The sequence below is a fragment of the Nyctereutes procyonoides genome, unplaced genomic scaffold (genome assembly GCF_905146905.1).
Source record: "Nyctereutes procyonoides isolate TBG_1078 unplaced genomic scaffold, NYPRO_anot_genome, whole genome shotgun sequence".
Taxonomy (NCBI): Eukaryota; Metazoa; Chordata; class Mammalia; order Carnivora; family Canidae; genus Nyctereutes; species Nyctereutes procyonoides.
Window position 1 is genome coordinate 7,616,597 of NW_026575135.1, and position 13,077 is coordinate 7,629,673.

Here is a 13,077-nt window from a genome sequence, read left to right on the forward strand (position 1 = left end):
TTCCCCAGATAACCAGTACATGAAATGCTTTTGATGTTTTAAAAAGGAATATCAGTCCCAGCTGTTCCTGGAGCTCTGGGCCCTCTCACAATCACCTCCTCTGCTGTCACTGGAAGGATGGCCATTCCTGGGGCTGGTGGTTTACCAGGAAATTCTGTTCTGCTTGTCACCAATTTGAATCCTGATGTGAGTTGAAAAGTATTATTTAATTGTAGTCTTTCAGGAGAAGGTATAGTAGTTTCTGGTCTAGAGTTGTTTTCAAATGAAAATGTTGATGTTTGTTTTAAGAAGTTTTATTAAAGTACATCACTAGCATATGTAGAAGAATCTCATAAAATCAGTGCTTTAAACAAAGTCAGCTGCTATATACAAATGAATTTATTTTAAATTTTTACTTAAATTAGACACTTATATTTTGTATTATCATTTTCAAACAGCTTATCACACCACATGGGCTTTTTATCCTATTTGGTAAGTTCTTCTTTGCTGTTTTAATGTCTGATGTGGGTTAAACATATTTCATCATTCAATAATGTTTATCGATTATTTCTATGTGCCAAGTACTGTGTTTGACACTGAGGATGGAGTATAAAATAAAACTTAGTAAGTTATTACAGTTAAAATAAAGTCTTATAAAAGGGAAGGAGAGATTGTAATGGGAACATGGAGCTGGGAAACCTAACCTAGCTGAGGGAATCAAAGGTGGTGTACCAGTAGAAATGATAGTTAAACTGACTTGTGAAAAATGTGTAAGCATTAGCCAGACAGAAAGGAAGGGCAAATGTCCTTTCACAGATAATAGCAATGGGCGAGAAATTCTTGGAACATGGAAAATGAAGGAGGAAGTGGTTGAGCCTCTCCCCACCCCGTGAAAGTGTAGGGGAGAAACATGTTGAAGCTGGACAGATGAATATGGGCAAGGTCATAACAAAGTTTGTAAACTAAATTAAGGAGCTTGTTTTTTGATCTAGTAACAGTGGGAAACCATTGAATAGTTTTAAGCAGGGAGGAGGCCTGATGAAATTCAGGTTTTAAATAATGAGATTCAGGTTTTGAAAGGTCTCCAGACCTTCTAATACTGTTCTTCTCTCAGTTAAAAAAAATTTTTTAGCATATACTCTTAATTTATATATGATCATTTATAAACTTTATCCATCTTTTACTGTACTCATGTATAGTATAGTATGTACAAATATAAGAGCAGTGAAATAAGTAATATTCTGCATTGTAAAAGTTTTTATTAATGATGAAAAATTTCATAAAAACTTAATTTAGTAGGAATTATGATTTAATATGCTTCATTATTTTCAAAAATCTTTCCATTTTGATTTAGTATTCCCAGATCTGATTCCAAATTCGTTTTTAGTACTTGATCTTAATGGTTGTCATAACTAAAAAAGGTAGCTCATGAAGATAAGTGATTTAAGTGGAAATGTTTCATTGTCACTTTGCCTAATTAATTCTGATATTAATCTTTCAGTCTAATCCACTAATATTTTGTACTTTATCTAGAAAAGTTCCATTTTTCTTTTTCTTTTTTTCTAAAGATTTTATTTATTTATTCATGAGAGACACAGAGAGAGAGAGGTAGAGACACAGGCAGAGGGAGAAACAGGCTCCATGCAGGAAGCCCGACATGGGACTCGATCCTGGGTCTCCAGGATCTCGACCTGGACTGAAGGCGGTGCTAAACTGCCGAGCCACCCGGGCTGCCCAAAAAGTTCCATTTTTCGTCATTAAACCAGTTGATGTTAAAAACTGTTGCATTAGAATATTTCTTTAACAAATGAGGTTAAACTCACCGGTACTCTTTATTTGGAAGTCTGAATAGGTTAGAAAATTGTTTCAAAATTTTGAGTGGATAATAGGTTTTTTTAAACAGTCTTTTTGAGATATAATTTTATAGTCATAGAGTTTACCTGCTTTAAGTATATAAATCATTGATTTTTAGTCAATTTACATTGTTGTACAGTCATTTATACCAGTCCAGTTTTAGAACATTTCTGTCACCCCAAAGAGATCCTTCATACTCATATGGAGTTACTGTGAAAGTTTTTATTCATGACACATTCATGTAATTATCAATAACAAAATTAGTATCAATGATAAGTTTTCACATGTCTCTTTAATAGCTGAAGTACATTTCTTTCTAAAAGTGGCTAATTTCTTACATCTATCACCTTCAGCTTGGAGAACAAATTGTGTTATTTTTTTAAAGAATATCTATTTTAGTCACTCATCATTTCTGAGAAGGACAGCAAATTTGAAATACTTATCTTTTAGTTTTAAATTTTCAAAGTACCATTCAGGGACGCCTGGGTGGCTCAGCGGTTGGGCGCCTGTCTTCGGTTCAGGCCGTGATCCCGGGTTCCAGGATTGAGTCCCACATCGAGCTCCCTGCATGGAGCCTGCTTCTCCCTCTGCCTATGTCTCTGCCTCTGTCTCTCACTCTGTGTCTTTTGTGAATAAATAAATAAAATCCTTAAAAAAAAAAAAAAAGAAGAAGTACCATTCATCTCTAAGTTCACTTGCTCTTAGGAGCTTGCCCACAAGATAACCGGTACTCCTTTATGTACCTTAAAGATTTTCATAGCATTCTTTCATCATATTACGAAGTATGGTCATGGTGCTACTTATTTAAGGGTCTTATTTTTATTACATTGGTGATAACCCTCTAACATACAAACTGCAATATTTTGATATACTGAATTTTAAAAGGAGAATACTCTTTCTACTTACTAGGTAGAAAATTCTGCCTATAATTTCATGTATATATTAAAAATTAGTACGAATGTAGCTTTTCATATTGGCTTATGTAAACAAATCAGTATAAATATGAGCTTGATTATTTTCCCCTACGCCCCAGTGAATCATTTTGCCAGTCCTTTGGGATTTGGGATCCACTTTGGGAAAGACAGGAATAGAAAATTGGTTGTATTGAGGTCATTTAGGAGGCTCTTTGGATAGTCCATGTAGGAAATGATGATGGCAGCTTTGGTAATGAGGGTGGGAAGAAGTAGACAAATGCAAAAGATAATTTAGGTCATAAAATCAGTGGGTGCTGGTGATTGATTGGATATAAAGGTTTAAGTGTCTGACTGGAGCAAATATGTGGATGATGGTAATATTTATTAGCAGAATTAGTGAACACTGGAAGCAGAGAGGGGGAAGGGGAGATGAATCTCTTTGGGACATACTAATTTAATAAAGTTTTGTCTTTTCAATTAGGAGTGTATGGTGATGTACATCGAGTGAAGATTATGTTTAATAAGAAAGAAAATGCCTTGGTTCAGATGGCAGATGCAAGTCAAGCTCAGCTAGGTACTAATGATTAATAACAGTAATGATAATCTGCCCTTTTTTGTGTAAATTTTCCTATAAAATAAATTTATAGGTAGTAGGAATATAATTTTACTGAAGAGTACCTCCTTATGCAAATTTTTCATTATTTGGACCCGCTTATAGTTTAAGATTTTAAAATATTTATTACTCTGAAGTCTGAAGTTCATTCATCTATTTGAACATATTGTTGATGTTTAAGAGCTTTAACTAGGGTTTTTCCATTAAATATAAACAAATTAATGTCACTTGTTTTGTTTCATTTAATTTTTTTGTTTGCTTTTCTTCCAAATTAAGTTTTCCAGAACTATTTCATGTCTTAAAAGTTTGGGCAAAAAACTTCATAATGATGGTACAAGAAAATGGCATTCTATGACCTATTGCTCATTGTTTCAGTGGCTATTAAAAATATTACTACTCAGATTTTTTAATTAAAAAAATGTGTTGCCAAGGGGCACCTGGCTGGCTTTGTTAGTAGAACATGCAACTCTTGATCTTAAGGTTGTGAGTTCAAGCCCCTTATTGGGGGCTTAAAGAGGGGAAAAAATGTGTCACTTAAACCAACTACCTTTATTCAGTAACCGTTATGAGCACTTGTTATGTTCCATGCTCTGTGGAACTTTCTAACACTCTAAGAAGATAGTTATTTTTTTGTTTAAGATTACCTCTCTTTCATTATAGTCCAGTAAAGTCATTTAATATATTTCTGTGTGTAGGAGTTTTTGGATTTAAAACTATTTTAACCCTCAGAACTTACAATATAATTTAAATGACTAAACAAAAAGAATTTGTGATAATTTAGACAGATTTTACAGTGACTCTCTCTTAATACTTCAACTTTTCTTATTTTCTTCCTGTGTGCCAGCAATGAACCACCTGAGTGGTCAGAGACTTTATGGAAAAGTACTTCGTGCTACACTGTCCAAACATCAGGCAGTTCAGCTTCCTCGAGAGGGACAAGAAGATCAAGGTCTGACTAAGGATTTTAGCAATAGTCCTTTGCATCGCTTTAAAAAACCTGGCTCTAAAAACTTCCAGAATATCTTTCCACCATCAGCTACTCTGCATCTTTCCAACATCCCGTATGTACCTAATTATTTATTATTTATTTAGATGATTAATTATGGTTTGAGAGAGATAGAAACTCTGAAATTATTCTCATGTAGCAGTTGTCCTAGTCACTAATTTATTGTGAGATAATTTATTTGCCATCATGTCTTAAGGTTGTATCTCTAGTATACACTCCAAAAGTGAAAGGTAATAATTTCTTTCCATAAAGAGATTAGCACCTAGCTAATCTTTTTGAAATAGAAGTTTGTGCAGAAACATTCCATTGGTACATACTTGTTCATCCCTTTATATAGAAGAATTAACCAACATAGCAAAAACAAATACTTTGTATCTCAAAATATGGTAAAAATGAATTCTCTAGTCTTTACAAGCTGCAAAGCCATATATATATGTTAATTACTTAAAAGCTAAAAATTACTTTATTGTGACCACTCTGTGTTAAGCAGTGTTGTAGTAGACTTGTTCTTGAATCATCTTCTAACTCAGGGATTGACAAACAAGAGCCCACGACCCAAACCCATCTGTTTTTGTATGGCCTGTGAGCTAAAATTGATTTTTACATTTTTAAATGGTCAAGGGGGAGAAAAGCAAAAGAAGTATTTGGTGATTTGAGGAAAACGATATTAAATACAAATTTCACCTTCTATTAGTAGTTTCATGGAACACAGCTACACTTATTCATTTATATAGTGTCTGGCTGCTTTTGAGCTACAACAGCAAAGCTTAATAGTTGAAACAGAGACTCTGTGACCATCAGAGCTTAAGTTATTTACTGTGCTGCGACCCTTTTTAAAAAATATCATGCAATCCTTGTTCTAATTCTTGAAATCCTTGGTAACCATTTTTCTGTCTCTAATTCATGTGTAGTAACCTTTGAAGTAAAGTCATTAGTATCCTTTATCAGTGAAACTGAGAGTCTCAGGTTAAGTACCTTACTCAGTCATATACCAATGAATGAGAAATGGAATGTAAACACAGATCTGTCTCCCTGCAGATCCAGTCATTGTTCTTCTACACCATCCTTTCTAGCCATCATGAGATGAAATACAGTCTTCTTAAGACATTATGGCAATTAAATTATCTCATAAGAAATGAGTGAAATAGGACAACTGCTATGTTAGGATAATTTAGTCAGTTGACTCTTATCTGATAGGCCACTGTATTAGTTATCTCCTGCTACATAATAGATCACCCCAAAACTTAACAGCTTAACAAAATAGTAAATGCTTTTTTTTTTTTTAAGATTTTATTTATTTATTCATGAGAGACACAGAGAAAGAGTCAGAGACACAGGCAGAGGGAGAAGCAGGCTCCACCCAGGGAGCCTGACGTGGGACTCGATCCTGGCTCTCCAGGATCAGGCCCTCGGATGAAGGCAGCGCTAAACTGGTGAGCCACCCCAGCTGCCCGTAAATGCTTATTATCTCGTACTGTTACTGGCTAGTTTTGACTCAGAGTCTCTTATAAGTTTGAAGACTTAACTGGGGCGAGAGGACCCACTTTCAAATAGTTAACTTATTTATGTGCCTAGTTGCTGACAGGCAGCCTCAGTTCCTTGCCACAAGGTTTTTGCCATATGGCTACTTGATCATCCTTGTGAAATAGTAGCTGGTTTCTTCCAAAGCTAATGACTGAAGAGAGGGCAGAGTGGGAATTGCAATGTCTCTCAGCCTTAGAAGTCAGACGTATCATTTCTATAGTATACCCTAAAGGTTACAGAGGACATTTCTTCATTATGAGAGAGGAGTATGTATCTCAGGGGCTGAATAATAGGGGGCCATCTTAGAGTCTGGCTCCCACATATGTGTATTCGGGATTACCCTAAATGCCATTGAAAATGTGGAACTCTGGTCAATAGCCAACCAACAAGTCAGAACTGGGAAGTGACTTTGGTAATATTAGAAGTAATTTTAGGGATGTCTGGGTGGCTCAGCAGTTGAGTGTCTGCCTTTGGCTCAGGGCGTGATCCCAGAGTCCTGGGATTGAGTCCCACATCAGGCTCCCCACATGGAGCCTGCTTCTCCTTCTGCCTGTGTCTCTGCCTCTCTCTGTGTGTGTCTCATGAATAAATAAAATCTTTAAAAAAAAAAAATAGAAGTAGCTTTGGAAATGCCAGAGTTAACTACTGAAGCTAGTGGCATGGGAAATACAGATAGATTTTCTTGTTCTTTATATGCCTGCTCATATCTTATGCAGAAGATTTGAGACCAAATTACATTGTTTGAGGACAAATATGTGTGAACCTTGAACATCTTTCAGGGCACTTCCTTCCAAATCATGTCTTCATGTATGACCTTATTGTCTTTGAAATATGAAATACTCTGGAGATTTGACAGTTTCAACAGTTAATCGTTGGTTCATGTGAGAATTGGGGCTAAGATAGTTGACACTGTGATGTTTTTCACAGCCCTTCTGTTACAGTGGATGATCTGAAGAACCTTTTCACAGAAGCGGGATGTTCAGTGAAGGCTTTTAAATTCTTTCAGTAAGTCCATGCTTTGAAGAAATACATTGACATTATTTAATGTGGTATGCAAATTTTTAAGAGAATTCAATGAAGTCTTACAGGGTCGGGGAGAATTACAGGCAAAATTAATTCTGAATACTTTTTATTTCTTATATTATTTTCAGGAAAGATCGCAAAATGGCACTCATTCAGTTGGGTTCTGTGGAAGAAGCAATCCAGGCCCTCATTGAGCTTCATAACCATGACCTTGGAGAAAATCACCACCTCAGAGTTTCCTTCTCAAAATCTACAATCTGATTTTTTTCTGTGAATTTTTCTCCTGAGACTGGACCATAATTTCAGTAAAACCTTCAGACATAGACTGAAGCAGCTCAAGACCAATTCTGCCTCTTTCACAAAAGTAACTCTGGTTTGATATTCAAGTATATTCAGAAAATCAAGGGATGTTCTTTTTTTCCATTTTTCTCCCTTGCCAGTATGTGATCAAAGGTTTGTTTTTCCTTTGTACCATAGTTTCTATGAAAATAACCTTCAGGAAAAAAAAAATCAGGAAAAGAATTTTCTTTTCAATAATTTAATTCCCTATATTAAATTGGATTTCAAGAGGACAGACTTTTAGTTTGGGTCCAGATCAGCCTTATACAACATTTCTAAAATCCTTTGTACTTTGGAAAAATTTAAACATATAGACTTTTAAAATTACCTATAACCAGATTTTTAACTTTATGATTTAGAAGTTCAACCCCTGTAGGAAATTATGTTCACTTATAAATTATATTGATTATTTGGCATATATTGATAGGTATTATATATAAACAAATTGGGTTGAATTGGAAGAAAATTTATAAACATGCATGTTTTCCTTCAATGGTTTCTTTTTTTTCACTGTAAGACACTCCTTTGAATAATACGTACCTTTAATTTTTTAAGAGTATTTGGAGAAATGAAGTGTCTCAATTGTCCCCAAAGAATTAAATGGAATCCAAGATCTATTGAGGTGTCAAAATAATTATTAATTTTATTAGTAAACATCATGGTTTCAATTTCAAAATGACACTATTTGCTGAGTAATATGATCTTGGAAATTTAAAAAAAAATAATCTTACTTATAAACTACTTTTTTATAATTGTTTTCAGAAAAAAAGTTTACAGTCTTAAGGAAAATATTCAGGTCTATCATATGGTTTGACAGATTTTTTAAAAGTTATTTTTGGTAAGGTCTTCTTTTAGAAAAAATTAATCTCAAGGGTTTTTTGTACCACTATAATCTCTAATACCTATTCAGAATTACTGTGTATTTACTTAATTTCTTATTATGTGCCTTATTATGTGCTTATGATACAATAGGTTAGAATTTTATCTAAGTATTTTGAAAGCTATATCGTGGGCTTGGTAAGCATTTTGTTTCTTCTTTCCCTGTTTTGGTAAGGATTTTAAAGTTTTTTCATTGCAATTTTAAGTGGTTTTCAATAAGTAATAGTTTTTATTCAAATTTTTGGTGCTTTGGTGCAGAGATGGGGTGGAGGAGTGTGAATGATTTGGGGAATAACTCAGTGCACACCTGTCGGCCTCTTCACGTTGTGACCAATAGCGGTCCTGCAGTCATTGACAGTTAAAGCATACCAGTTTGGGACTATAAGATGCAATCTCAATTTCTGGATCTTGTCTAACCTTTATCACCCATTAGAACTTGTCTCAGGATTACTTGGTTTTTCTCAATACTCAAGTGAGATACTTTTCTTTGTTAATATAACTTCGTTACTGAGTGCTTACATACAGGGAGTATGACAAGGTGGGGTCCTTTTTCATACTCTGTCCCTCTCTATGTTTGAATGTGAGAATACGTTTTAATGTTGCTTCAGTGATTCTATAATGTAAAATTATTTCTTTTTAATGAGAAACTTTGCATTTGTTAATTATTTTTTCAATGGTTGAGCAGATTTTTTAAAGAATTTGTCAAAGGGGTCACTTTTGTCCATCCCTTTTACACTTTTCAGATTCTCAGAGTAGCTCATCTCACCTTTAAAAAGAATATCTCAATGTCTTTGCTATGTTCCAGCCATTAATTTGAACGTTGGAAGATTTTTATAAAAAGTAGGAGACTACAGAAGATACAATAGGTTATTAAAAAGCAGAATTTACTCAATACTGAGCAACAGATAGAGTTTGTAGATAGGATAAGAAGGAGGACACTAAATTGAAACCTTTCAGATGAATCCATTTTAGCATTGACTGAATAGATAGGTAATCATTTATATAGTTTTTATTTTTTCACTTAATGTGATTTTACTGAAACACTTGAGTAAGGGGAGGAGGAAGAAAACCAAAAAAAAAAAAAATTTTTTTTTTTGAGAAATCTCCCAAAATTTGATTCTTTTATCCTAGCCTATAGGCACTATTATAATTGTCAGTGATACATTAAGTTGGATTGTTTTGTTTGCTTTGAGTTAGGAATTACTGTGTGATTTCAATTGATGATTTTCATAACATTCAGTGTCAATGTAGCAGAGGGAGATCATAATAGCATTGAATGTAATTTTGAAGTAGGGAATGGCCTTTAAATCTGAGAACATTTGAAACCTTTTCAGGGAGAGAGAGAGAGAGAGTGTGTGTGTGTGTGTGTGTGTGTGTGTGTGTGTGTGTAGATAAGTATATATACATACATGCACTCTTCTAATGTACATACATATGCACAGTACATACATTTTAACTTATTGACAAAATCAAATTAAGATTTGGAAAAGTGAGATATTCTTATCTAAAATAGTATGCTTGAAATCATCAATTTGTGTCTGAAATTAGCTGTAGTGCATGGATATTGTCCATATTGGGTTATTTGCTGTTTGAATTATAGAGGTCTACAGTATTTGTTTTGGCATAGTTTCTGTAGAAAGATTTAAAAATATCAGGGTAGTGGAAAAACTAGATCTTTATACTTTTGTTTTGGCATGCATTTATTCAATATCTTCTGAACAATGTTTAATTTTGCTGTTGAGCTGTCATAGTATCCTATTTTTAAGTTTATTTACTTTATTTTAAGGAGTATTGTATCACTTTTTTGAAGTGTCTTGACTTTTACACAAAGTATATATATTCAGGTCTTCAAAAAATAGCAGTACACATTCAGCAGTAGCAGTTTATGCCAAAAAGTTTTACTTTGAGAGTTAAATAACTTGCATAACAATAGAATGTATCTTGTGGGAGGTACAAATAGAAAAATGACCCAGTATCTTAATATCTTAATCGATAACTTTTTTTTTCTTAATTGATAACTTTACTGCAGAGTATCAGAATTCCCAGTAGCTCCTGCATAATGCCATAAATTCTTTAAGACTAGATATTGTAATCAGTTATTTTTATTAATATTTCTGACTCTGTTATTAAAAGTTGCAGATCTCACAATATTTAGAGACACAATTTCTGCCTGCTTAATTCCTTATGGGAGCAATGCCTTTTTTTGTCTGCACCTAGGATGGTTATCATTGGTTCTGTTTCAGAGGATAAAAAGTTAACTAATAAATGTCTTTGTTCATCTTCATACAAACTTTTCAAAGCTTCCATGTCATTAGGTAATGAAATTTATATTGTGAATATATTATCATATAATTTCTGTTCCCACTAAATATTTTTGGACAAACTCAAAAGTATGTGTTTTCCCCCCAGTGATTCACTTAAAAACCGAAGTTTGCCAAGCTGCAGTATATCTTTTCGAAAACCTAATGTGTACTGCTATTTTTAAAACCAAAAAGACAGCATGACTATGCGTAAAAGCATTTTTCTTAGCCTTTCCTTTGTCTTGATCAGTTGTTAACAAGAATAAAACTGCCAGACTTAAAATATTCTACTGTTGTGCTAAAAGAAATACAATTTAGGTTGCACAGAAGTTTTCCTTTAAAGAAAATAGAACTCAGCTGTCCTTCAGAAGAGTTATCTGTAAGACTATTTGCAGTCTTTTTTCACAGCAAATTTTAACAGTTATGAATGGTTTAAAAAGTAGAAAATTACTAAAACATTTGGGGGGTTTTATAGAGGGAGGAAAACAAAACAGGACCAAAGTTTATGTGCCTTCTTCAGTAGTCTTAATTGACCTTTTCTTCCTATTTGAGACTAAGGTAGTATCAGTATTCTGGTTTTCAGGAAATATGTACTATATCGTTTTAAAAGAATGTTATCCCACAGACTATTCATACAAGCAAAGAACTGTAACTATATAAATGAAGTCTCAGTTACACTTTTGCCTTTATCACATAATATTCATTCTATAGCATTGTGCAGGTCCAAGAATGAGCTGCTCTACATCTTTGTGGTAGTCGTTTTAGTTTTTGTAACCTGAGGCATATGTTCCAGAGAACAGGGATATTTGTCTGGTCCAGTGACCTTGGTGATAATAGTCATAATTGAAAGCTGCTTATAGCAAGCTTAAGTCAGCACTGTAAACAGATTTTGTTGTGTTGTTTTCAGTTTTTGAATCTATGTAGTAGTTGTATTAACAAATATTTAAATAGATATTTTTGATGTCATTTTAAAAAATGCTCTGGCCTTTTTCCCCCTTACTATTGTTACCCAGATCTTTTAAAAATTCATCCCACATCCAGAAAGTACTAATTATAGATTGCTGACCAAGCAAAGTTTTGCATCAAAATGTCACCTCATTGCTCTGACCAAAGACTTACTGTTCTGGTTTTAACTCCTCTCGTTAAGCATTTTTTCCCAAGCTCCTTTCTGAAAGAAGACCCAGTGCAAAGCGGCCTTTACTTTCTATTTCCTATTGGTGAATAGACTACTTAGAGAAAATGGGAGTATAAATGTGAACAGAATGGATTAGGATGACAAGGGTTTGATGGGCATTTTCAGTACTGTATTTAAGAAAAATAGCACAGCTAGGAGCCTCTGACATTGTCTTGTGTTTTATGTGGTCTGTTCATAAAATTCCCTTTTTCAGTTTATAAGAGTGTTCATCTAAAAGAAGAAGATGCTGTAAATATTTGTAACAACATTTTTTTTAACCAGGCCAAAAAAGAAAAAAAAAAAAAAAGGTTTTTGGGAACAAGTTAACATATAAAGTGGTTTTATATAAAACATCAATTGTCTTGTATATTTTGATAAGCAGCAGTACCAGCTTTCATTTGTAACACAGTTTGTGGCGTTGGAAGAAAAGGATTCTGTGATTGTTTAAGTGAATTATGTTATAAATGCAAAGAGAAGATAAAATATTAAAAAACATATTTTCTAAATGCGTAGTGCATGGTTAATTCAAGCTTCTGTACTCTACAATATATTCCATTTTCGTTCAGTTTGTATATTTGCTGACTATTACTTGATATCTCTAATCTCTTTTCCTAACAAGTATAGCATTGTAGCATGCCTTTTAATAAATGTCATGACATCTGTACTCTCTTAAAATTTTTCTGTGTTCTTGTGTCTGTACTTTGGATTTCCTCTTGTCTTACCTGTAATCCTAATGATGTCATACTTTCTTTTCTTTTTCATAGCCATCCATCTAAACCTGTCATAGTTAGAGGGAAGAGCAAGCACATATTCATACTTTAAAAACTGATAAGCCCTAAGTCTGCTAACCCTTTCTCTTTTAATTAAGGAATGATTTTATTTTAGAAGCAAAGTGCTCTTCTAATCTTCCCTGCAATGCGACTTCTGTGGCGCTCTCCCTTTAGTACAAGTACACAGTGACACGCTGTGTGAGTGTTCTCTCTCCCCCATTCTGTGTATCTGTCTTCCCCCACCCCCCATCCACACACGCAACTTGAATTCATATAAACTCACCTGCCAAGCAAGAGTTGGAACACTTTTTCCAATTAAGTTTTTGGATTCCCTATCCATTAATATACACAAATTTGAAATGTGAGATGTGATATTGGACCAGATTTGTGTTCTTTTTAGTTAAAAGGTAGTTACCAGCAGCCAGATATTGCAGCTGAAAACTTAGACATACTGATTTACATAGCAGACGACTTCTAACCATCATTGAGTCATGCAGGTTCGATAAATGGATCTGAGAGACCACCTCCGTCAATCTCCACTTTTTAAAGATCAGGGCAGAGAAGGAAGTGACTGACCCAAGGCTATGTACAATTAATTGCAGAGTCTGGACAAGGACCCAGGTCTCCTTGATATTACCCAGTACACAGCATTGTTCCTAGTCCTGCCTAGTAACTATTATGAGGATTGTGATTTTGAACGTC

The 13,077-nt window shown here is 34.1% G+C and overlaps 1 protein-coding gene across 7 annotated transcripts in view; it reads left to right on the forward strand.

The window, feature by feature from the left end:
• PTBP3 (polypyrimidine tract binding protein 3) overlaps positions 1–12,269 on the forward strand; it is a 119,697-nt gene extending 107,428 nt beyond the window's left edge. For all 7 annotated transcript variants that reach the window (XM_055301983.1, XM_055301984.1, XM_055301985.1 and 4 more), the window contains 6 exons: positions 47–186; positions 438–471; positions 3,229–3,321; positions 4,205–4,421; positions 6,818–6,895; positions 7,042–12,269. In XM_055301983.1, coding sequence (XP_055157958.1) covers positions 47–186; positions 438–471; positions 3,229–3,321; positions 4,205–4,421; positions 6,818–6,895; positions 7,042–7,174 — 695 coding nt within the window. In that variant the 3' untranslated portion in view covers positions 7,175–12,269. The remainder of the gene's footprint in view (positions 1–46; positions 187–437; positions 472–3,228; positions 3,322–4,204; positions 4,422–6,817; positions 6,896–7,041) is intronic.
• The last annotated feature ends 808 nt before the right edge of the window (positions 12,270–13,077 follow it).